Below are 25577 nucleotides of genomic sequence, written 5' to 3'. Positions count from 1 at the left end.
TAGTTCTTTACTTAATAAAAAAAAAAAAAGAAGGGGGTAAATTGAGAAAGAGAAAGTGTTGAGCGTCGGTCTCCTGGTGATTGCGTCAGAAACTAAAGAAGATATGGAATAGATCAAACAAACCACTTATTCTCAGAAAACAGGTTTTTAAGCCAAGCATCTATTTCATGTAGGTCAGGGTTGGCCGCCACCACCTCGCTCCCATTTTGTATTCACAGAAGTTTTTACAGACAGACAAACTTCAGCTTGAACTTTTCTTTGTTGACTTCTTTTTAAAATACAGGCACATCAACCTTTAACAATTCCACCACAGGACCCAATCTTTAGTTTTAAGCCAATTATACTGCATCAACAAGAATAAAAAGTTGTTGCAGGGGGCTTGTAGAGCACAAGGTCGTCCTGGCCTTAACACCACTGCACGTAACGAGCCAAATGGATCCGTTCACTGTGAATCCCGAGTCGACGGTGAGAAAGAATCCGGCCAACACGAGGTGTCGCGAGTTGTAACAGCCAAGCGCGGAGGTGTTGATGAACAGAGTCTAGCTTTAGCCAAGGTGGAAGGAACTAACTTTCAGCGTGTTTTTTTTCCTTTTGTTCCTGAAGCAGTCATGCTGTTTTTAGGCTGCTTCGACAGTGGCTGATCTAGGGGGGGGCAATTATATGTCCAACATCTTAACGAAATCCTTGATTTAGTGAGGTGCACATTAAAGTTATTCCTGGTTTTCTGTTAGCTCTGTTAGTTGAACATATTTATAAAATGTTCCGTTTTTACAGTAGCAGAAAATATCAATTGTGACTAATTTGTGATATATATATTCTCAGTATTGTTGGTATTTAAAGTAAAGACTATTGAGAGGACAGGGGAGGACTTGATGGGCCAATCCGAGTTCAGCTGGGGCCAGTAGCCCCTTGCCCCACATCAAAATCTGCCCCTGAGGTTCTGGTGAAGGAGGCTGAGGATCTGTCATGGCACCCAGTCTCTCTGTGGTGAAATAACAGCAGGTTGAAAATAGAAACATTCCTCCCAGACACATCTATCACCAACTTCGATCTCGAGAAGAGATGTGGCGCCTTTTTGCTCCGTCGAACCCACTGGCTTTGCAAGTCTTTCCAACTATCGGCTTGTTTAGGTAACGAACCACAGTCCGTGTTGGACCGGAGGGCGGCGCAGAATGTCAAACAGTCAAAGCAGATAACTTTTCCCAGTTGCTAAAACGAACAAAGACAGAGATCAACATAAAAAGATTAAACCGTAAAATATTTAATTATTCACAGCCTCGTTAAGGGATTCATGGGCTTGGTGCAACTCAATGAAAATAAGGCACGGAGTGAGTGGATTTTCGCTCTTTGTCGAAGGATTAAAGCAAGGGATCGATGTGATTCTGCTCTGCCTGAAGGGGTGTGTGCGCTCACTGTTTGAAATCCTACCAAAACCATGCCAGTCTCTGTGCTGTGACCATGTTGGCTGTGGAAATAACATTATTTCATCTGACATATACTGTTCTTTCTCTCTCCCACTCTCTCTTGCTCTGTCTCTTGTCATTTATAGGGGCCTGAGGGGCCAGAAGGGCAAAAGGTGAGTTATAAAAAAACATTCCTAGTCCTAACAGCACATGTTGCTTTTCTTTTCAATTCTCATTTAGTCAGGCTGAAATGTGCCTTTTCAGTCCATATGTTAGAATCCTAATTAGCCTAACTCTAACGTAAACCAACTGGGAATTTCTTTACCATTAGAATACTGTTTCGGTTTACATAGTAACTGTCTCGGGGCGAGTAAATAGAACAACAGGCGAGTTGAGTTTCGACCGGCGTGAGTAGGCAAAGGGAAAAGAGTGATGGAGAAAGACACAGAGCAGAGAATCTGGAGCTAAGTGCTGTGATACAGGCGGCGGGTCCCTGGCGGCGCTGATGTGAGGAACAGATGTAAGCTCTATCCAGCCATCAGGTAGCTGCCAGTGTTTGTTCAGTGTAACCCAATCAGACACTTCCTGTCTGCGCTGTCATCTGTCGGCAGGGCCTCCCGTCGGTGTGGGCGTTTGTACGTGTGTGTGTGTCTGTGTGTGTGTGTGTGTGTGTGTGTGTGTTAAGGGTTCAACGATGACACACCGCCATGTTAATGACTCATAAGCCAGGCCAGAGGCTACTCAATTAGATCTGCCGCCGGTGGAGTGCTGTGTTTAGCAGAGAGGCCACACCAACGCTTATTCAAGTTTTATCGCCATGGTGATCGATTTGGTGTCATTACATGAACTAAAGTGAGTCATATATTTCGAACTTATCTAAGCTGGAACTATGTATTTAGTAACTTTCCCACCTTCTCCTCCATCCCAGGATGCTCCAGCTCGAGTCCCGGTTATATTTTTTGATATATTGGAGGAGACCCAAAATGAGTTAGAAACATTATTCTTTTCATTGCTCCTTGTACCAATAGTTCACCCATCTCTGATATGTAAATGTAACCATGGTAACAGGAAATCACTCATATTATGAGGGAGCGCATAAGCCAACATAAGCAAACCACTGTATTTTAAAGCTCAGCAGAATAATTCTCCCATTCTCGCCCTCTGCCTACCTACCCAGCAGATCTTAAAATATGACATGCAGTATTTATTTCTGCTTGGTTTTGTAACACAAAACCAGTACGTGCAGAAGTGGGGTTAGGAAGGATAGACGGGCCAACCCGGGAACACTTCTTTGCTGTTTTTGTGTGGTGTCGACTTTTGACTGAAGTTTTGTTTTGGGCACTTTTTGTGCAGGATTTTATTTCACTTTTTGGGTGTTGGGTCCATTGGGAGGTGGTTTGGGCACCGTACAGAGAGAATAGACCTGCATGGTCATATATTTATGTGTCTTTTTGATGTTTTCAGTTTCTTGGCGAGCAAAATACAGTTATTTTCTTTCTGCAATGATACCTAAAGGCCTTTGTGTTTGTTTCCCAGGGTTCCCTTGGGTCTCCTGGAAGCCCAGGTGATGATGGACTGAAGGTGAGCTCATACAAACAGCACTGTTCTATATATGTGTGGTGGACTTTTCTGTTTCCTTTTGTTTGTTAACTAGTTGTTTGGACTGGTTTTCCATAGATTAGAGAGTATTGAAGGGAAACTATTTATACTTCATTACTTATACGTAGGTGTCTACTTTTAATTTTAAAAGTTTCATAGTAGGGACGCTCAGGCAGCTGTCTTGTTGGATTGTTGGTGTGTTGGTGTATAGACTTTATCGCCACCTAGTGGCCAGGCATGCTCGTCTGAGCATTGGTTGTCATATTTTGTGTTCTCGTCTAGACAAACTACATAATTTATAAAAGGATTTTCTTTTAAATGCAGTAGTCTAGTCTAATTGTAGCGTTCGTATGGAATAATGATTCCATCCCAAAAAAAGTTGAGAAAGCCAACACCTGAATGTATTTTATCTTCAAACGACCAACTTAAACACTCTTTAATGTTTTCACCAGTCTTTTTTTCTGCACATATGTTGCATTTTTCATATAAGAAAGGTTCTGACTATTCCAAACCGCTCTCCTATTCAGGAGAAATCCCCAGGGTAACAAAATACCTTTTGGAGCTGCCTGTGAATCTGCTCTCACACTCACGCTTGTTCCTGCATCTCATTCTCAAAGCCAATTGAGTAGACACAGTGCAGGTGTTTCACAGTGGGGAAAAATGGAAAAGCATATTTATTCCAGAGCAAACAACGGCACAAGTGAAGAGAACGAATGAGGAGATGATTTGAGAGGCACCATCTTTCTAATCTCAAGCACACATTTACACAGATACGAGTGGAGAGGCACGCAAGGCCGTAATAGGAACCAGAGTGAAGAGGTTACATTTTGAAGGGAGCTCTGGAGAAAACAAAAGCTGAAGGCCTAATTTCATACTTGTGGAAGGAGTGTGGTCTGCCAGCACCCGTGAAACAGAACTCCAGTGCAGTTATTAAACAGAATATGTTATGGTATGTAAGTGTCGCTCATGCAGAAAGTTGAACTGTACACAGCATTGAGAGCAGTTGACTGGCAGACGTCATATTGATCGGACATAGATAATCGTATTCTGTATGTGAGCTGATAAAGGTTCAAACATTTATGAGGAGATTCACGGCTAGTGTGCGGGGGGAGGGGTGGGTTAGGGTTGGATACTCCCTAAACACAGATCATTCACAGATATTCCCATAATGCCTTATCCAGATGGGTGGGTTGCCATTTGGTATTCCCAGTATTCAGCAGCAGGGCCCTTGACATTCATTTCATGAATGTTAATAAATCCGCTTCATCGATTTCTTATTTTTTTCATCCTGGCTATACATTAACCAGAAGGGATAATGAAGAGGTCCACAGGTTAATTGTTTCTGGCAAAAGAGGGACTGAGGCTGATTTCTCACTTAAGACTCCGACTCACACCAACAACAAACTCTTATTCATCAGATAGACTCGGCTTTCTTCTTTTGCTCATACTCGGTACCAAAGCGAAAATAATTAGACTTATAAAAAGCTTGTCAATCCTTTCCACGGTATGACTGTATTTTTAAAATGTATGATGTTTTGTCTAAAACCAACCATCCTGCAAATACCTACCTGTTTACCGGTGACACAGACTTAACCTCTCTAAAGGTCAAAAGTTATCTATGTTGAGGGAGAAAAACGTCAACCTTTTAATATCTTCTGATCTGAAATCCCTTAAATCAGAGATCACATTGCTAAAACATCACACTCAATGCAGCCACTGTGTGTATGTTGTGCTGTCCGTAGGGGGATGTTGGAATCCCAGGATTGGACGGTATCCCCGGAGTCAAGGTCTGGTGCGCACATGTTCTGTGTGCTCTTATTCTTGTAAATTCATCGTGATCATATATATTTTTTGTACATTTCTTTTGTTATGAAATGCTTTGTCATTTTCATCCTTCCCTTTCAAAGAAGCATTGTTTACCTGAGTTTTTTCCAACTTTACCTTTTGTAATGCCTTACTTTCTTCACACATTTGTTTGAATGTTTTGCATGAACTGTATTTGCAATTTAGATGAATATGAACATGTTGTCTTCATGGCATCTTCATGTGTATCATTTAAAACTATATTGGTACCACACATACGTTTTATTAAATTAAATTATTGAGAAATATATGTATGAATTGGGATTTTAGCTTGTTCATTGTATTCACTGTGAAAATTTCTAAAAAGCAGATACTTGCAGATCTGTCTGGGGAAAAGTCAGACATAACACGAGAGAATTTCCGTGATCTAACATGGATTTAACCCCAGATACAATCTGACCCTCAGTGGCTGCAATAGATCTCCTGACTGAACCCACCTCCCCCCTGAGCTTTTCTACGTCTAACACTCTGCTTTCTTTCCCAACAGGGTGAAATAGGAGAGCCAGGTGAAAAGGTAAAGCCCTATTTGACACCGCCGAACATTATTGCTAGCATCACTCTGTGTATCCCACCGTGTGTTAGGACGGCCATCGTGATAAAAGGATGGCATCGGCTCGGACTTTCCTTCTCACAGCTCCTGCTTGTTTGTTTTTTCAAGGGGAATCCCCCTGTGAGATCATTGCAGGGAGCGAGTCGGTGATTCAGAGAAACTGAACCCCAGCTCCTCCGGCTCCAGGCCTTTAAACAATAGCCTCACTGAGGAGAAGCGGCCGTGTTCTCGCCTGCTCCCTAATTCTAATGGTGCTCATTTTCTCTGCAGTTGGACAGCAGCGAGTGGGAGGTGTGAACACGGAGCGAGTCGAGAGTGAGGCAGGCTGCACGGGGAGGGTGGCGATGACTCAGCGTGCTTCATCGACCACAAAACCTGCCTTCAGGCGGTTTGCCTCAGTTGTTGATCCGAGTCTCTTGTCAAACGGAGACTTATTTCCCATCATTAATACTCCTGATCCAGTGTTATACTGTGGTTCAGCAGGCAGCAACCATTGTTCACACTAACATAACTGTCCTGTGGAGAATAAACTTGATGGAAATGAACACAATATCGCATAGAAACTTTAAACAGACTGAGCCACTGGAGAAAGAAGATAATGACGACTTTTGTTATGTTTCTGTGTCACAGGTTGCATGAAAGCAAAAAACTATCCAATATTTTATAATAAAGAAGCAAAATTTAGATCAGAGCAGGATAAAATCAAACCAGTGAAAGTTATCCTTTGACCCCTTAAAAGGTCTGGCCCTCCCAATTGGGAGACACTGCTTTAAAGTACAATGAGAAATGATTGTTTGCTGCTGACAGACATGACATGAAATTGCCTCTGGACAATTTTTCAGACTTTGCTTTTCACATATGAAGAAGCAGGAGTTTGGCCGGGTCAGACAAGTTCAACTGCTGTATTATCACATGAGCTCAAAAGTACATTTTACTAAGGAGCTTGCGCAAAAAAGTTACTGAAAAAGACGGACTCAGACGTGTGAGCTCTCAAAACCCCTCAGGACATTTTCAGGAGAATGTCCGGACTGCAGTGGTTGTCTGAAAGCAGTTATAAAACACTTTTTGGCTTTGTTAACTAAGAGCAAGCAGGACAATTCATGTCAAACAAATACTTTCATATTTGGTAAAATGATCCATAATTCATTTACTGCCTAAAGCTTGTTGTCCATACTGAATTTGAAAACTAATTTAATTTACTTAAAGTTCAATGTTCTCCACGGGGACACAATTCTTTACTTTAAATTTGAATATTTGCAGTCTGTTAGGCTACCACTTAGTTAACATGAAATTGTGGTTTTTAAAAGAGAGAGAGAAAAGATCGATGTCCTGCCAACTACGGCACTGAACTCACTCGTCTCAAAGTGCCATGGATGAGTTTTTATTTTGAGATGAGACGCATATGTTAACATTAACAGTTGTCTTTGGCATCGGTCGCTAAAGAAGAGCCAGCAGGCTCAAAACAATGCCAGCCTTTAACAGATTAAAGAAGTGTTTGTTGCAGAAGCACAGAGCCTGTAACAGCTCATTTCTTGCAGTCCTGACACAACCTTTTATTTAAGATCCTTGGATTAGCAAGTCCCCATTAAATTAGGAACATGTCAACTGGATTGAGAGCAGTGCAAGTATTCTCTCAACAAGATGAAGAGTCTGCAACACTCTGGAGGTTTAGGGGGTCTGGAGGCACATGGGTGCAGATGCTGAGGTTAAAGCAACACAATGTAACTTTTACTGAGCAACAGCGCCCTCTGCAGCCACACAGGGTGATTCATTCATTTAGACTCTGTGTCCGATCTTTTAAGTGGTTTTCGTGTCGAGAAAATTCAACGCCTATCAATGTGTTTACTGGAAAGATGGTGGATGCTTCCTGAACCAGAAGAGCAGCAGCTGTAATACCAAACTCTGTTTATAATTCTTGATATTTTAATGTTTCCTAGCTGAATATTGAGATCCACGCTGGTTTTTAATGACTTTTAAGTATTTTTTACTCATCGACTGTTCAGCATTAAGCTTAAACCTGCTGGGCCTGATTCTGGCAACTTTTAAGCAGTGACTATCAGTCAGTTTCTTGCTGGAGATCGTCCCCTTCTCCCAAAGTTGCATAGTGTAAGAACAGTTGGGAATTAAACTATTTTAAGCTGCTATTTTAAGGTAAAAAGATTGCATCACGCTGCTTTAAGAGCAGGTCATGCTTACCGCTTATCTTATAGAGGACATGAATGTGTGGCACAGCAATTAATCAAATAGTATTTCGAGATTGATATTTCAATCAACCACAAGCTCATGGTGAGACCAGAGGAAAAGCCAGTAGATTCCCTGAGTGTTCTGGATCCATTTCTCATGGACGATGACTGTATGAACAACATTTTAAAAGGCAATCCACCCAATTTTCTCGGACCAAAGAATTTGACGCAATGCCTCCATCCCCAGAGCCGCTAGTGTGGCATATTACAGCCCTGACATCCAATCTGCTTCTTTCTGCTCAGATGGAAAACATGTGAATTCAGAAAACCATACTCTACACAGCTGATGCCAGGAGTTCTATGATCTATGTTATGCCCCACGGAGCGCATTACATCATCTGAAATCAGTCCTATTTGAACCACGTGTGACGACTCTGCTAGTGACCAAAAGGAATTTAACATGCACAGTAATGGCACTTCATCTTGGCTGCAGCGTGCTCGGATTTTCCTCCAAGCGTCCATTAAGCTGTTTTACAGAGCAGTCAATCACAGAGAGGGAAGATTTGTCAAAGTCCTGCTGTGTGTTATGCATGTTCAGTCATGCATAACGATAAAGAAATCATGATTTTCTTTAGATTTTCTGCTCTGCACTGACACATTCTTTTTTGTGATTGCCTCTGTGTGATTTCATCGCAGGGTGACATGGGTGAGGACGGTCCGAAAGGCGATTCGGGGGAGAAGGTACGTAAACTCCACTTCTATCCTTTCATTCTCCTTTGTTTATGTCTTGGAACCTGCTCAGAGAAAGAGTCTTGCCGTTGCTGGGAAACATAAAAGATAGGAGATCTGTGGAGAGAAGTAACTGAGGTCAAGTGCCATCAGAAGTCCTTTGTGCTTAATGTAGACTTAATTGCTCTGCTAGGCTGACTCTACTTCCTTCTGCTCGGACGGCTCCTGCAATAATTAGGGAACATTTATCAGCGAGACAGCTCGTCAAATTGGGATCCATTTCCAGCAAGTCCAGCTCGGAGTCCAGTTCGTGTGCTGGACAGATTGTTCAGATTCATAATTCTCTCAAAAAAGCTTTTGTTCTTGATTGTTTTGTTTTATTTTGCGTTAATTTACGGACTTCGTGTCCAGAGTCAGATTATACATCCCTTCCAGAACTTGCAACAATGCCTTTGTTATTATTATCTCGCAACAGCAGTATTTATGAAATAAATCATTCCTATTTGTATTGGGTGATTCCACGGCAACATTTGGGCGTCTCTGCCCTTCAGATTTGATTTCAAGCATTTCACAAATGAAATAATTAGAGATTGGAACAAATGATCCTTTGAAAATGTTGATTCAGCTTCTCACACTTCTGGGAAAAGATAATAATTGTTCCAAAATTTGCCAAAAACAAGGTACACATGGTAACAGAGAACAGGCAGTGGAGAAATCCTGGATTCGCTATAAGAAAACCAAATACAACTGATAGAGCAGCAGCAGCAGCAGAATAGAAGCAGTGCACTCAAAATGTCAATGTCAATTTATTGCTGTGCAGCAGAGAACAACTTTGATAACTTCTCACTTTATGGGTACTCTGGTTTTTAAAAGAGTGCCGAACGCGGCTGCCAAGAAAGACACCATGTGAGGGAAACAGATGCAGGATATCATCTGTGGAAAAATGAGCGAACAAAAAGGGAAAGTGGAAGACGATAAAAGTTTGCAGCTCCGGCGCAGCTTTGATCTGTTTCACCTTTTGCGCAGTAAAAGGAAGGGGAGGGGGGGGAGGGAGAAAAAAGAAAAACATTTTTTTGCAGGAATGATAAAGAAAAATTGAGCGCCATGGGAATTCAGACTCCTGTAGCCAGTCATCTGCCATTCATTCTTCGAGAGCAGACGTGGCGGTGTATTTTTCAATAAAAAGGGACAGAAAGTTGTGTAAAGGGCTGGACATCCTGCAGATCTTTTCATTCGATTAGATGCGATGACCTTATCTTAGCTGTGGGGGTTTTACAGTGTAGAACATATGGCGGGAATAATTGCTTTTCAATCAAGACGTCTATCCAGATGAGTTTAGCATATGTCACGCACACACACACACACACACACATACACACACACACACACACACCATGGGCTGATTTAGTTGTCAAGTGAGCACGCTGAAAGACGGGATGGGCCGGTGGAGAAAACTGCTCGTTGTTCCACAAGATGAAGCTCGACAGACTCTTGTGTCCGATCGACTGCTCGTCCCCGATATTTATTGTTTTATATATGAGAGAAGAAACCCGGAGAATAGAGGGGGCAGCTTGAGGGGTGAGGGGGGGGAGCAGGGGGAGCAGGGGAGGGCATCTTCACTCCTCCAGGCCCCGAAGATGCCAAAGTTAACAATACACAGCACGCACTGCCGGGAGAGTGCGGTAACACGGGGTGAGGGGTGAGGCAGCGAGCGCTTCAGGACGGCGAGCAGAGACACCTCAGGGAGAAGTAGGATGGGGGAGGAGTGCAAAAAAAGACAGATACACATGTGAGTTCACCATTTTGTGTTGCTGTCCAAGAGTTTAGTGACACTTTTTATACCCTATATAGTGAACTCATCAGTTAAAATGTATAATGAGGTTGTTGTGCAATATAATCCTGCGACAATAACTTAATTAATCTTTAGAGAAAATGCACAGAGTAGTGTCTGAAATAGTTTGTCTCTTATGCCAATGAGTTCACTATATAGTCGAATATATAGAAGTCCCTATATAGTGAGTAGGGGTAAGTGAATGAGTGATATCGGACACAACCGAAGTCTTGTACCTTTCATCAGAAAGCGACATTCATAAATTACTCCGATCCTTAAGCGCAGGGTTGTTAAGTAGAAACACATTTTGTCTCGTTGGTTGAAATCCTCTTTACTTCCCGATAGCAATCATTAAATTAAGTTGGCTGAAAAAGAAATAAAGTCGGTGTCTGTGGCCCTCACAGGAGTTTAATAAACTCAGCCAATCATTTTCAAAGTGTAGCTTGCTTTTGCTAGCTTTTCCAGGATTACCAACCCTGGCTTTAAATGCGTATTAGTACGCCTCATTGATTTGCAAAGTTGGTATTGATATTATCAAACAAAATAGTGGAGTTAAAAAGTATTTTGAAATTCCCCCTCATCACAGTGTTTGAGTAAATGTACTTTATATATTTACTACCTGCTGTGCTTCTGTTTCCGACGGCCTGTTCTTGTCCATCTCTGGCCTCTTCTTAAAACGAATCATTACCACAGTTAAAAGCTGGAGTTCTAAACCATTTAGTTGTGCTGCACTCTGCCTAAGTGTTTAACTAGGTGTGAAATTAACTTTGTCTCTTCTCATTGAAAAGTCAAACCTCACAGATAGGAATATTATTTAACAGTTTAGAAAAAAAATGATAATGACAGAGTAAACTTTTGGAAGTTCCGGGCTGTGTACGCTCGGCTCTGGCCAACGTGGCACAGCGATTGATATAAATTGGGAATTTAGCCTGTAGGCGACGGCCTCTCTCTAGCCAATCACAATCCGTGTTGCCTCACATGTTTCCAGGTTATTTAGCTGAGGCCTCTGAATGTGATTAGGGTTGAAAAATTCCGGGAATATTCAAAGTTGGAAACTTTCCATGGGAATTAACGGGAATAGACAGGAATTAACGGCAATAAACGGGAATATACAGGAATTAACAGGAATAAACTGGAAATGTTGTGGGTAATTTATACTAACTGTATTTACCTTGTCATATACAGACATAAATATAAACATTTTGTTTTGTCATAGGCTGATTTGAGCCCAGAGGAAACTTTGGGCACTTGACTATATGCTTCTGCATCGTTGTGTCATTCTTAACATAGGTCTTTGCACAGTATCAGCAAATGTACACAGCCTTTCCTTCTACATTGGATGGGGTGAAATGCCTCCACACATGAGATAGTGCACGTGGCATTGTTCTGTAGAATAAGATGAGAACAAAGTTTGTAAAAAAACGCTAATGCAATGCCAGAGATATAAATAGTAAGCCAAACAATTGGAATCGTCTGTAAACATATTTTACAATTGATGGATAAATGAATGGAAATAGGCTAGATGAAAAGATGAACAATCCTCAATCAGCATGCTAATATATTTTCCCCAGTAATATCATGGAAACTTACCTGACTAGTCCTGCACTCTACAGCAGGCCTCAATAGCCCTGCTGTAGTGTGTAGGATGCTGGGAATTATCTGTGCATGTGATGGAGGAATGCACAGTGGAGGGTTGAAATTCAACATGCAGCGTGTGCTGCATTCCATACATCTTTAAAATAGAGCTTTGAATTATGTTTTTATTGCTCAGCGTTTAATTTGCGTATTTTTTTTTTTTTTTAATTCCCGAGCTAATCTTCCCATGGAAAGTTTGCGGAAAGTTTCCGGAAATTTTAACCCTAAATGTGATAAACTCTGATAATGATCCTCATATGAAGTATGATTAGAGGGACGGCAACGGCATTTAAATGTGACATTTCGTCGCTAACTCTCGCTCCGGCTTCTTTGCTCGTTGATTAATTCTCTCCATCTCATTTGCTCTCACCAGGGAAACAGCTGGGGTGGGGGGGGGAAAGGCCCTGATTTACCAAACATCCATTAGAAGATCCTCACGCTATTATCTTTAAATATGCAGCTTTGGGTGCCTATAATAAAATGGAGCTGTGGCGAAAGCTCTCCGTCCTGCTCAGCTCTGTGGTTATATCTCACGTTGTGGCCACGCCGTGGTAATTGGCCCAGCTGGGACCTTTCAGCACCTCGACTCACCTCCCAACTCCATCGCTTTTTTCCATCGCTTCTTACTTCACATGGAAGAGATCGAACCAGCGAAAACTCTCACCCCGCTTCTTCAACTCGGTTTGTCGTGACGGGAAACGTAGGTGTTGTTTGTCAGCTCGGCAGCACGGGGGGGGGGGGGGGGGGGAGTGTTAATTGCGTGTGTAGCGTTCCCCTATACTTGTCTTCACATGGCGTGTGGTGACTCTTTGATTAAAAGTGTGTAAACTTTGCTAGTTCAGTGTTAAATTTAGTTTTTTTTCCTGGGAATTAGATCCTCATGAGCTCAAACTTGTGAAATTTAACAACACACACTAGCTTCGTCATTAGCTTTGCATCTTTTTGTACAACATGTAACAATGAAGCACAGATGTGGGGCGTTCTTATACATCCTTGCCAAAGAGAAACAGGTTCCTACTTGGATGTATGTTTGTGGAAACAATTATTCAAACAAGTCAGAATAATTCCTCTTTTATTATGTCAACTACATCATGAACTCCAAGTTGTTTCTTAAATATGTAACCAAAATCATTTTTAATCATGATTCTCTCAGATCATCTGCATAAAAATGCACTTGTGAAAATGTCCATATTAAAATAGGAATTATTAGTGTTAGTTTTTAGCATGGGGATAGAGGCGCCCCTAAGTATGCAACAAAGCCCAGCTGTAAACGGTGACAGTTTACTGTCTGAAAAAAAAATAAACGCCATAATTAACCATGCCTTGTGTGCTTTGCATCGTAATGACTCCCATAAAAAGCTGAGGACGAGCGACATTCCTTCTGCAACTTCTGAGCATTAGGCGTATGTGCAGTGAAACCACAGTCCACACCAGAGCTACAGACCCCCGTCTCCTTCTCCGCAGTCCCTTTTCCCACCAACCGCCCATAATTACGCTTATTGGCCCCTTACTTTATGTCTGTTTTGACTGTACACTGCAGTAGAATGGCGGTGCATCAGAGAGGGCTTGGTTCTGGCCGTCTGGGTTCTACAAAAGCGGGATTTTTAAGTTGCGCTGTCGCCTTCTGGTTCCACACCCATACCTGAAATTATGCTTTGAAGAAAGTGATTAAATGGCTGAGTTTAGTGCACTATATCTATCGGGCTCCTTTCCTCATGTACTGTTGGGGATCTTTATAGTGTCAGACTCTTGACAGTGTGAAAACCACAGCACTCTTGTAAAAAAAACAAGCTTTTGTAATGAGGTGCATTTAATCTGAACATCATATAATCTTTCTAATTTAAATGAACACCCAGTTTTGTCAAGACAAGTCAGTAAATACACAATAATGTCCTGCATGGTACAGAAAAACTCAGGTGCTTTCATTGCTTGTCACTGCCATTGCACAGTAATAAACATTCCTTTTGTGACTGTAGACTCTAGAGAAATCCCTGTTGAGTCTCAAATAACTTCTGTCACGGCAGTTTTTTTCCGTGCTGCACCTCTCTGATTTTTGTTTTTACCTTTATCCTTAGGGAGACTCAGGTTCCTCTGCAGCTGGCATCAAGGTAAGAGCTGAGCTACTGTCAGTTTCTTGATCTTCATAAGGAGTTGGTTGCCCCAGTTTTTTGTATCATTCTGATGTTCTTAAGGTTCTATGGTCTCTCACACTCACTGGTGCAGCAGACGTACAATTGGACAGACCAAGAAAGATTTTGTATGTGCACAGTTAGCTGTTAGGTTGAGTTGAAGTCTGATACTTTTTATATTTAGAAATGTAAGCATCGGACGTTTGGGTCTCATCGTTTCTCGTCTCTGAAGCACGATGAATCCTGGGAGAGGTTGGGCTCTAGAAAGCTCGGGGATGAAAGGACGCATTTGTCGACTGCATCTGTCGCACCGTTGCGTCGGTCTTAAAATGCAAACTGCCCCTGATTTTGGATCCAGTTTATGTTGCACATAAAGGGAACCTGGACAAAGTCCTGTTTTTGCTTAATATGGCTCGTATATGGGGTTTTCTCCTCCCAAGTATTGCTGCATGACACTTAATATAGTAGACCTACACATCTGCACAGCTTCCTCACATCGGGTCAGGGGGTTGGGAGTTGGGGATCTGGGGTAAGAACCTGGAAACAAAGATTCACTCTTTTGTAAATTCAAACTTATTGGAGACATACATCCCAATCCACTTAATGGCACTAGTTTGAATAAGACACACATAAGTGCACACCAACGTTTGAACATATAGTTGCATTCACTTTACTAGGATATGCCCTAGTCAATTGCATCTTCATACATTTCCAGAACATATGTCTATCTGTGCCCATTTCTGAAAAACATCGAATGAATTTAGAGGAGCCTAGTGTCTCTGTGGCATCAAAATGCTTTTCAATAGCAGCGTAAGCTTTTGTTAAATGAAATATGTCAAACTCAAACTCAAATCACAAAACGGTTAGCCAATGATGCTGGGAAGGAAAACTTAGAATTGCAAATAACCAATGCAGAGATGAAGGGATTGAAAAGAAAAACTCTTTGCATGTATTACAGGGTGAACCTGGAGAGTCCGGACGAAGTGGACACAAGGTAATGACTGCACTCTGATCACATGTTGCTTGTAATACACAGTAGAAAGATGGTAGCATTAGATTAGATTCACCAGTGGTGGTAGAACAGTTTTAGTCATTAGGATCCCTTGAATATTTAGTGTTTGTTAAATGGTTTCTGTGTTGACACGTGAGCTCGGGTTTTGACAACAGCATTCCTAACTCGGTTGAACCTCACTGTTTAAAATGTAATAAGGATGGTTGTACACGGCGGGGGGGAGGGGCTCACTGAGCAGACCCCGACACGAACATCACAGCGCTCCGACTCGTTTTACATTGACTTTGGCTTGATACTTGTTCTGAGCCCGTGTAAGCTCCCAGGTATTTAAACCAACACTTCTGAGCACGGAGGGAATCTTTTGGATGTTTTTGCCGATTTTCGCAGTTTAAGCAATGTTTGCCGGTATGATCTATTTCTTCTTGGTGATGAGGTACTAATAAAACAAGCATGCAGCAGAGGAGGAGCTAATTTCCTGCAAAATCAAGTGCAGTATTTGTCCCCGGATTGCAACACTGCCCCATTTAATTACACTTTATAATCCCAAGTGCTGCACCCCATTAATTCCTGCTTCTCTTTTCTCTGTTTGGACAAACTGGTTCCAGAAAGACAGAAAGGCTTTTGGCAAATGTGTTAAACTAAACTATTTTTTTCTCACTGCTTATCTTATCTCTCATTTTACAGACATTCTGCTTGTGCTGACAATTTACCAATTATATTTCTCATCATAACTGCTATCAGGAGATTGAGTTGTTGCCCCTATTACCATTCAGATGGTGGTGTTGTGAGAGTATTCGTCCACAAGAAAGACATTTTGTTCATTAGTTTTTACAATGCTTTCATTGGCCATAATGGAAATTTACAGCCCTGTGCCTGATCCCCAGAGTGCCACTATACTTGATCATTCTCATGCAGCGCTAATCAGGTATTTTCATACGTCATAAATGTGGTCTTAACAGAGCGTTAAATTATCTAGAACTTTTGTTTTTGAAGGTGTCGACGAGGCCTCATGAGGGACTTGACCTCAGATTTTTCCACAGTCGGAGTAACTGACTGTGCGTTGCCCAAACTTGTATGTAACAAGGGAGGTAAATGGAGTTCTCGACTTGACAATGACCCGACCTTGCTGACGGAGAAAAAGGCCAACTCTCGACTCCTGGCGCTGCCAAGCTCGTAACGGCCTCGACAGCTTTCTCCATCAGCATTTTTGCAGCTTCAGTCCGGAATATCACACAGTTTTTTCCTTCCAGAAAGCGGAACATATTCCACCTGCCCGAACCAGTCAAATCATAAAACAATCAAAACTACTGTTGCACTTTGTGGAGGGCTAACAAGCACTAATCCCGCTGTCGAGCCGTGGCTGCATGAGTTGCTATGAAAGTGCATGTGAGGTCCCTTCTGCTCGTGCTCACCGCAACCAAACGACAGTCAACTTACACCTGTGGACAGCCGAGAGAGCACATTTCAGAATTAGCGCAGAAAAGAAAACGTCTTAAATGAAGCAATAGAACCCCAAAGAGCCGACAGATGAGGCTTGACTCAGCTTAGCTTGGCTTGGCTGTAACGTGTCACACTCTTCCTATGTAGGGAGAGCCAGGACTTCCAGGGCTGCCTGGACTCCCAGGGATAAAGGTAAATGCTTCGCTGTTTTCACCCTCAGTCATTTCACCCAGTGTTGTCCCCGTCCATCCGCTTCAGCCCCGTCCAAAGCAGATCCGAACTCAGCTGACCTTTCCGTCTTGCGTTATGTACGACACGTCTGAGGTCTCATCATCAAGCCTCTTCTGCCGGGTGGGATTTGCACTGACACCACAAGGCTACCTGTGCATTCATCGGAGAAAAAAAGGGATTTAAGGAGCTTTAGCAAACTGACGAGGCCAAACAGTCTTTAGATCTGACCGTGCCCCAAGTCAGCAAGAAAACTGACTCATTAAGGTTTGTGAATAGCACAGAGGTCTATGAATTAATGATCAGATCCCTGCCTCCCTTGAAAACACTTTCTGGAAGGGGCACCAAGAGGCTCACTGCAAAATACTACTGCTTATTAGGGAGAGGAAGTTTGATTTTTATTTATTTCCATTTTCTCCGAACTAGGCTTTTATTGTTTTAGCTAAGGAGCTTGTTTTCTTTTTTTTTTTTACTGCATCATAAAAGAACAAACTCAAATGCACATGATATTTCGCTCCCATCAAGAATAGCAATCACCCCAATGTACTTTCAGATCATTAGCTTGAAGTATATAACCTGTGAATGCGAGGAATGCTCAAACAAGCATGATGACATGATGCTTGTTGCTGGTTTAGATTTTTCGCCTTGTTTTGCTTGTAATGTGCTGGCCTTGTAAAAAAAAAAAAGCAGAAAGCTCTTGTTTTATATTTTATATTCTCCTGTTTGTACTTAGAAAGCCTGAATGCTTGATGGGTTTTAACAATATTTTGCTGACGCAGCACTCACGGGTTCCGAGTGCGGCTTTCCTTTTTGTTCCGCTGCACATTCCTCACTGTTTATCCAATCTAAACTTGAAGCCAGCGCTAGTTACCAATCCAAAGGCTTCCACAGCGGCGGCTGGGAGAGGGAAGGGGGGCGGGCCTGGTGGCAGATGGTTTTGCAATATACTCCAATTAAATCATTTCACAATCAAATGTAAATCAAATCAAATTGAGCGTCGCGCCTCGTGACGCTCGCTCCTCGTAAGTGAAAGAGCAAATGCAAGAAACGCTGACGCTTTTCAAGAGGCGGCAAAGAACCTGGTTTTTTGCAGAACACCTCTTCATGTCCTGATGAGCTTCTAACCAGTTCAGTCGTTCCATGGATCACGGCTCATAAGGGGGAGTCATTAATTTAGAGAAACCAGGGGAGGAATTAACAAGCCGCTGATCATTTTACGCCCTTGTGTGTGTGTGTGTGTCTGTGATTTGTGCATGTGTCCCTGAGTGCGAGTTTGTGTGCACGTGCCGAGTTGTGAGCAGTAAGTTGCATGCCTGTTTGCCCATGCATCTTTTGTAGTGTTCAGTCACAGCAGGTGGCGGTAGAGCTTCACCAAAAAAAGACAAATAACACTTTGTGGAAAAGGTTGTAATATTTGCGTTTTGTTTCTCAGGGCGAGCCTGGGTTCCTCGGCCCCCAGGGGGAGCCAGGGCTTCCCGGACTCCCAGGAACGAAGGTGGGTGATGTTCAGTGTGATTTCTTGAGGTCTGACAATGATATTCAACAGCTTTCAGAGACTTTTTTTGATCACATCCCATCATTAAGGTCACTGATCCCGAGTTGACGGTCTTATGATCTGGTAATATCACCATATCAATGTATTTAAGACTCAAAATGACCCAGAGAAGTTGTCATGATGAGCTTATCCTTTGCCTTTTTGATATTATGACACAATAATTTGCATCTTAATTGGTTGCTTTGCATTGATTATCAACATGCATTTGCTTTGCATCATCCTCTGACGTACATGTCTACATCTTATTTAAAGCTAAAGAAGCAAGTATTTGATTTGATGGTTTTTCCATGCTCAGGTCTGCTCCTATGTTAAAAAATTTTATTTAAACATCTTAGCCGCCAATAGTCTGTGGGTTTATTTTCAGGATGTCATTACAGAGCATTTCGGTTTATTGACTCAACACTGCTGAATAATGGTTGTGTCCCACTCAGGTTTTGAGTATCAGCAATAAGTCATCAAAATGTATGGGCCCTGAGTTATACCACAGCCCCATCTATTGGCTCTACTCTGTCACTTCGCTGTCAGAAACTTGATTGGCCCTCAGTCGAGCCCATACCTTCTCCGAGTCAGCAGTCTGCTAATGAAACCGCATTTAAACCAACTGGATCTGGATTTTTATCTGTCATATCTCATAAATATCCAATAGTTTTCCATCAAGATTCATGACTGATTATCTAAGAAATCATTTGCATTTTTTTCCTCAAAAACTCAACTTATAGGACACAAAGTTGGATGCTGATTGTTTGTTTTGGGGTTTTTCTTTAACCTTGTCACCCATCACAGTTTACCTGCAAACAGATTGTGCTGATCCTGCATAAATATGTACGATTCGCGATCTGTCGAGTAAGCAAAACTCATGAAGAGGGCGGGATGTTCTTATGGTAGATTCCTTCATTATGTCAGCACTGCATAACATTTAGGTCATTGAATCACGCCTGATGTTCCCGAACGTGCACACGTCAGCAGTTCCCTCTAACTCTGAGGTAGTCCAGGTTGCAGGAGAACTACCTAAACACAGTTTGAGCATTTTTTTTGTTGATGTTATTCTTTTGCCCGTTTAGGGAGAGAGGGGAGACCACGGGCCACCAGGGAAAGGGGAGCGCGGAGAAATTGGATATGTTGGACCGAAGGTGAGTGATTCATGTGCTCATGTGGATATTTCAAAGCACTTTCTCTCATTTGGGTGATTGGTGTATTGCTGCCATCTAGAGTCTTCCTGGTGTAACGACACAAAAAAATCTCAAAAGTCTTAGTCTGTGTGTAATCAGATCTTTGAACGTGTAAGAGAATCTCCAAATGTGTAATGAGATTTGTGAATGTGTACATGGATCTTTACACATTTTAAAATCTGATTAAACACACACACACACAAAGAAAAAACACTCGGATAACATTTTCTCAGAAACGGTGTCGTGGCTCCATCCCCCCCGATCGCCACTGTGCACACTCTGAATGCAAAAGACGTTTGTGAGAGGAAGTGGAGATTCGTCGTCCATCTGCGTACCCGGAACAATTATTTGTTCAATGCCTCTAGTGTTGAATTCTTATAACAAAGAGATCTGTCTTAACGATTATGGCCTGAAATAAGGTCAGGGCATTTCCCTGGGGTCTGTGTAAAGTAAACGAGCTGACCATTGTTTATGTCTGGCACTGAGACAGCAGGTAGCTCAAACCAGTCTAAACTTCGGCGACCCAGAGATTCGTTTCACGTCCAATTAGAAACCCTACAAGTGAAACCCCTACTTGATCAATGCCATAGTTTAAATAAACACTTTCTCCATTACTTGCCAGTAATGACAAATTAAAAGCTTGTTATATTTCGCGGAGCTGACTGTGTTCCACTCTCGGGAGGAATAGGAGGTTGATATTTCTTTTGTGAAATGTGGATTACCTTGAATTATTTGTGGTGAATTTGGGTTGAATCACTAAAGAGGGTTTGTTTTGTATGTTTAGTTTTTGTGTTTATTTCTCTGATATTTGGCTTTCCTTTTGTTTTAATCATTCCATCATAATAAATAAACAACCCTTTCCTATTCATGTCAGGGGTCACAAGGAGAGTCGGGTACACCTGGTAATAAAGGGTCAAAGGTGAGTGCGGCAGCTGTGTTTTCTTTAAATACGGGTGCACAGTACATCCGATCTAAGTGAGCCGTGGTGTTAGGATCAGCTAATTAGACTTCGCAGCTGATGCAGATATTTGATTTCCACTCTTAGACTAGCTCGGGTCAGAGTCTTGAATTTATTTCGTTGCAGAGATGTCAAACATTGTAAGATCCTCGTACAACACATTATATGTCGTGCCAGGTTTTTCCAATGGAAACATTCGAATGACATAAAGTCAAATTTCCAATGCACCACTGTTGTCATTAGAATAATGCCTATTGTTGTAGTGCAAACCCACCTTTTGAGAACTGCTTTTAATGTTTGATTATGACATGTATCTTATATTTTTAGTTACTCACTTATATCTGCTTCTTTGAGCTCTGACCTTTTTTGCTTGTCTTCTTGAATCAGGGGGAGACTGGAGATAAAGGAGACTTGGGAACCTTCGGCCCGAAGGTAAGCATCTTTTTGAATCATTTAAAAATATAAATATATATTTATATTTATATTTATATTTATATTTATATTTATATTTATATTTATATTTATATGTATATTTAATATTAAATTATGAATGGTACAAATTCGAAAAAAATATATTCATAACATTAAAATTTATAAATGCCTCTATTATCCTCCTTTTTTACTGATTTTATGAGGTTGCACACTGATTCATATTCCGATTTTTATTTCCTGTGAGACAGATTGTCAGTATAACCACATATTCTGTACCACAAGGGGGCAGCGGTCAATACTAATGTCTCTGATGTTGTGCTTAAATCAAGTGTGCAGTATGAAAAATCATGCGGTGTTTCAAAGGTGTCTCTTAATGTGAACTAGGGGCCCCCTGGGCAGAAAGGAGACCAAGGGGCCACTGAAATCATCGACTACAATGGAAACATACAGGAGGCTTTACAGGTCAGATAAGTCTTTATTTGGCGCAGCTCTTTTCCCTCACATCTGTTGCTTCAGACTAGAATATCTGGTAAAGTGCATGGCACAATGAAACATGACTTTTGACTTCGGTCTGCTGACTTTTAAATGAAAGAATGTTCCCTCCAAATGCAGGACGGGTTGCTATATTTATTAATATAGCGGGAATGTGGATACGTAGTCCGAGTGACAGATGGGCATTTTAACAGCTGCCCTTATTCACAAATGAAGCTCTTGTTTATATTTCTGTTGTGCATAAATTACTCAGATCTTTTCACAACGGTTCTCACATAGTTGTGAATGTTGAAATCCTCAAACAACAATCAGGGACACCAAAAGCAGGCTCATTAACTTATTTTGCCAAAGAGGAGGTTGCACCTTTTTACAGTTTAAAACGTGTTTAAGCAGACTGAATCAGTTCCTGTGTCAGTGTTTAATAAGAAAATGAGAAATGTATTAACGTGATTCACATTCTGTCTTCTTCATATAGTCTAACATGTGTTGGTTAATGCAGATCTAAATGTGTCTGTGTATTGATGCAGCAATGTGCTGACGCAAAGGTTTCTTTTCTGTGTCACCTCTGCAATCGTATCTCTCATCTCCTCCCCCTTTCCACTCCTTTGGCCCACTGCAGAAGATTACTACTTTTACAGTAACGGTAATTAGGCTCTGTGTACTCTGTGTATTGTTTTCATGTTCATGTTCCCCACGAGTGATAAATATTTTTCCTACGCATGGGCGTAACCATACCAAACCCAACTCAACCCAACCCGGGCCTGGCCTGCGCTGCCCTGTTGTTTTCGTGCTCCCTCACCCAGCAACACGTTTGCTTGGTTGATGAATGAAAGTGCATTCGGTGTCTTGTTGATGGTTCTTTGTAACCATGCTTTCGTGCTTCTTGAGTTGCTGGTTGTCTCCTTGAATGTCTGTTCTCCAAAACTCACACTGTCCATTTGTGGTTAAAATCCTACTGGTTTGATTTCATTTCATTTAACATTTGGTTTTGGGAAAATGCACCAATCTTTACTGGCTCATATTGACATTCTGTCATAATCTTTTAAGGTTAAAGGTTTACTGTGTCAAATTTGGTGACATCTAGTGGGGAAATTGCATGTGGCAGCTGAATACCCCTCACCTCACCCACCCCCTTCCAAACATGAGAGAGAACCTGTGGTAGCCTTTAGTTTAAATAACTTTAAAAAGAAGATGGCGGCCTCAGTAAAGTAAAGAGGACCCGCTCCAGATGCCAATATGAAGTATTTAAATATAAAGGGCCCATTCCAGGGTAAAGAAAACCACAATTCATACAATATAGATGATCCTGTATCTCATAATTATGACTTAGCATCTCATAATTATCAGATACTGACTGTGGGTGGGGCGCAACAGAGCAGGGAAGCCGTGGTTGAACCGGCTGCGGCCTGCGCTGACTTTACACTTGAACAATAAACACCAGCACTGATCAAGTACTTAGTAGGACACGTAGAGTACTGACGTTTACTTTGTGTTTGTTTGAGTTCTTCAGACACATGTTTAAACACCGTGTGACGTGCACAGTCAGGACATCAGGGTTACGGAAGTGACGGAACCACCTGGAGTCAGGATCCGTCATTATCTATTAATAACTAAATACATGCGATTATCAGTTCATCTGCCATCTGTAAACATCTGCCATTAGGTCACATCCTAACATCAAAGTATATCATTCTGTCAGTGATAATATTACATATCCAGGAGTTAATTTATTTCTCTACAAGGGGGACGTCCCAATGGTTGCAGCACCCAGCTCCCACACACGCCTTCACACACACACCCCAAAAGTTGACCTACTGTGTATTTCCAAATGGAATGATCCAGCTAACATGTTCACAACTTCAGCATGTGTCTTTCAAGTTGAGCTTCCTGTTAACTGATCACTGATCGCTAACATATTTTGCTCTGTTTGTCAATGATGCAGAGTGAAAACAGTTGTTTAGCAGATGGTGCAGAGCCTAGTCGTATTTGTATGTTGAATGGAGTTGTGTTGAAATCTCCCTTTTGTGTATCTCCTCCTGTGCAGGGTCCTCCTGGACCTCCGGGGCCAATCGGACCTCAGGGTGTAAAGGTAAACCATGTCTTCCGCACTTGTGATGCTAATGTTGAATTTTTCCCTTGTGTGTGAATGGTACCTTTTTCCTTTCGCAGTCACAACTTAAATCTGCCATGCACTTGCTAAACCAGTGAGCATTTTATAATGTGTCTGTAAAAACGTTCTTTTCTCTTGTCCCAGGGGGATCGAGGTCTGCCTGGTCTCCCTGGACTCGATGGAGAAAGAGTGAGTTCTTATATTCTCATGTACTGCTGAGTTCTATTTTGAATTGGCTTTCAAAGAACTGTGACCTTTGAATATGTATTTATATGTATTAGGCTGATAACTATAAATTTAAGTAAATCTGGCGCGCGAGGGACATTTTAGATCTCAAGTGCGTTTAAGGATGGTTACGTATAATGGTCCCTACACTTTTTGCTTTCTTCTCTCAGGGCTATAAAGGTTCAAAAGGGGACATGGGAATGCCTGGAGCTTCAGGGGAGAAAGGAGGAACTGGTTTAACTGGTCTACCTGTAAGAATTTTGTGGTTTATTCCAGAACTAGGATTGTCAATCCATCTTCTACACATGTGTCATAACACTTTTTGTCCCTCAGGGTGTGAATGGGGTAAAGGGAGAAAAGGGCGACCTGGGTCTACCTGGTACTCAGGGTCCTTCCGTAAGCCAATTTCAACACTCAACTTTAAACAAATATCAGTCACTTGAATTGAAAATGCTGTGAAATGCTTTCAAAACGTGTTTAACTGTAATAAAAATATTTATATTGCAGATTATTGGCTCTCCAGGGCCTCTAGGGCCCCATGGACCACCAGGACCCATGGTGAGTTTTTAAAACATTTACCTTTGGCACATTCCACAACTCAATTGATTACATACTATACATCTAAAAATGCAAACTTTATACATGGGATTCATACTCCCAACATAATAAAGCATATAGATCACAATGGTTACAATATGTCAATTATTAAACCTCCATTTACGCACTGACCTAGTTATTTTCTCTTTGCTGTCTTATGCTTGAAAAAACCTGAAGTACCAGCCTGCAAACTGTCCATCATCTGAGCAACTTTGACCTTGTGTACCAGTTTGTCTTCTTGTTTGCACGTAGTCACCTTGATGCAGTCAAACAAATGACACGCTTCACAGTACATTCCAATGGGAGTTCTCACCAGGCTGCACTCGCTCTACATGTCCCTTTCCTGTTCAACTTCACTAGCTGTTTACGGTTGTGTGGTGTAGAAAGTAACACAGCGATATATTAGTGATTAAAAGACCAGCCAGCTGCTTCACAAACTAATATTCTTTGTCTTTTGATATTTTTCAGGGACCCCACGGTTTCTCCGGATCAAAGGTAAATCTCAACAACAGCGTTCAAGTCATAATGTCTGTTATTAATCCAACAAATTCAACTTTTAAACGAAGTCCTTTAACTTTTATCCAAATTCAATTTGCTTTAAGTGTTTTTAAGCCTAGAGGCCTACAGGCGAAGTATAATAAAGTACTCAGAAATTGACCGATTGCAACTGTGTCATCATGTGTGCCCTTGTTCCCCCCCTTCCCCAGGGTGAACCTGGATTGCATGGTTTGAAGGGGATGCGAGGGGAACTGGGTCACAAAGGGGATCGTGGACCTCTGGGTCTCCCTGTAAGTACGGCCACGCACCAGTGGATAACTCCAACCACCGAGCCTCGTCCCTTAATTACTCCAGACATAGAAAATTGTCTTGTTTAGCCCTGTCTGATTTTTTGTTGTTGTTGTTGTTGTTGTTGTTGAGTGTGTGTCTGCGTGTGTGTGTGTGTGTGTCTGTACTGCCTGTGACATTCTCTGTCCTCATGTCCATTTGCCCGGCCTGACTACTTCGCCCAGCTTCCTGTAACGCACAGTGTAATTAAGTCGTAGTGAACCCTGTCATCAAGCTGTCCTAATAACAGTGTTCATCTGGTACTAATCCCGCCTTGTTCATGTCACTCATACCTCCATAACCACGCAGGGATCCTCCGGCTTGGACGGCAAGCCCGGAATTGGGGTGAGTGTCAAGTGGCCAAGGGGCTTCACCACCCAACCTCTGTCTACCTCTCTCCCGCTCACCCTCCATACAGTCCCCTGTCTTTTATGAAGGGCAAAATAATGACACAAGTATTAATAAATAAATAAATAAATAAAGGATTTCAGAAATAAATAAATACATAGATAAATGAAAAATACCTAGTTTGCGTTGAAAAAGTAGAGTCCTGTATTTCTACAGTAATATATCTTTTGCAACAATTTGTATTTATTAATTTCAATATTTATA

The 25577-nt window shown here is 41.8% G+C and overlaps 1 protein-coding gene across 1 annotated transcript in view; it reads left to right on the top strand.

Moving 5' to 3' along the window:
- The window catches only part of LOC132996114 (collagen alpha-1(XXV) chain), a 137939-nt gene that overhangs the window by 104869 nt on the left and 7493 nt on the right, over positions 1-25577 (top strand). The window contains exons 10-31 of the mRNA XM_061066435.1: positions 1550-1576; positions 2940-2984; positions 4745-4789; positions 5353-5379; positions 8295-8339; positions 13869-13901; positions 14881-14916; positions 16522-16566; positions 18035-18097; positions 19219-19287; positions 20201-20245; positions 20672-20716; positions 21101-21178; positions 21828-21851; positions 23253-23297; positions 23463-23507; positions 23714-23794; positions 23877-23939; positions 24051-24101; positions 24609-24635; positions 24848-24928; positions 25275-25310. Coding sequence (XP_060922418.1) covers positions 1550-1576; positions 2940-2984; positions 4745-4789; positions 5353-5379; positions 8295-8339; positions 13869-13901; positions 14881-14916; positions 16522-16566; positions 18035-18097; positions 19219-19287; positions 20201-20245; positions 20672-20716; positions 21101-21178; positions 21828-21851; positions 23253-23297; positions 23463-23507; positions 23714-23794; positions 23877-23939; positions 24051-24101; positions 24609-24635; positions 24848-24928; positions 25275-25310 — 1056 coding nt within the window. The remainder of the gene's footprint in view (positions 1-1549; positions 1577-2939; positions 2985-4744; positions 4790-5352; positions 5380-8294; positions 8340-13868; positions 13902-14880; positions 14917-16521; positions 16567-18034; positions 18098-19218; positions 19288-20200; positions 20246-20671; positions 20717-21100; positions 21179-21827; positions 21852-23252; positions 23298-23462; positions 23508-23713; positions 23795-23876; positions 23940-24050; positions 24102-24608; positions 24636-24847; positions 24929-25274; positions 25311-25577) is intronic.

This window comes from Limanda limanda, chromosome 22, assembly GCF_963576545.1.
Source record: "Limanda limanda chromosome 22, fLimLim1.1, whole genome shotgun sequence".
NCBI lineage: Eukaryota > Metazoa > Chordata > Actinopteri > Pleuronectiformes > Pleuronectidae > Limanda > Limanda limanda.
Note: the sequence above shows the minus strand (reverse complement) of the source record. Positions and strands in the feature narration are given on the sequence as shown.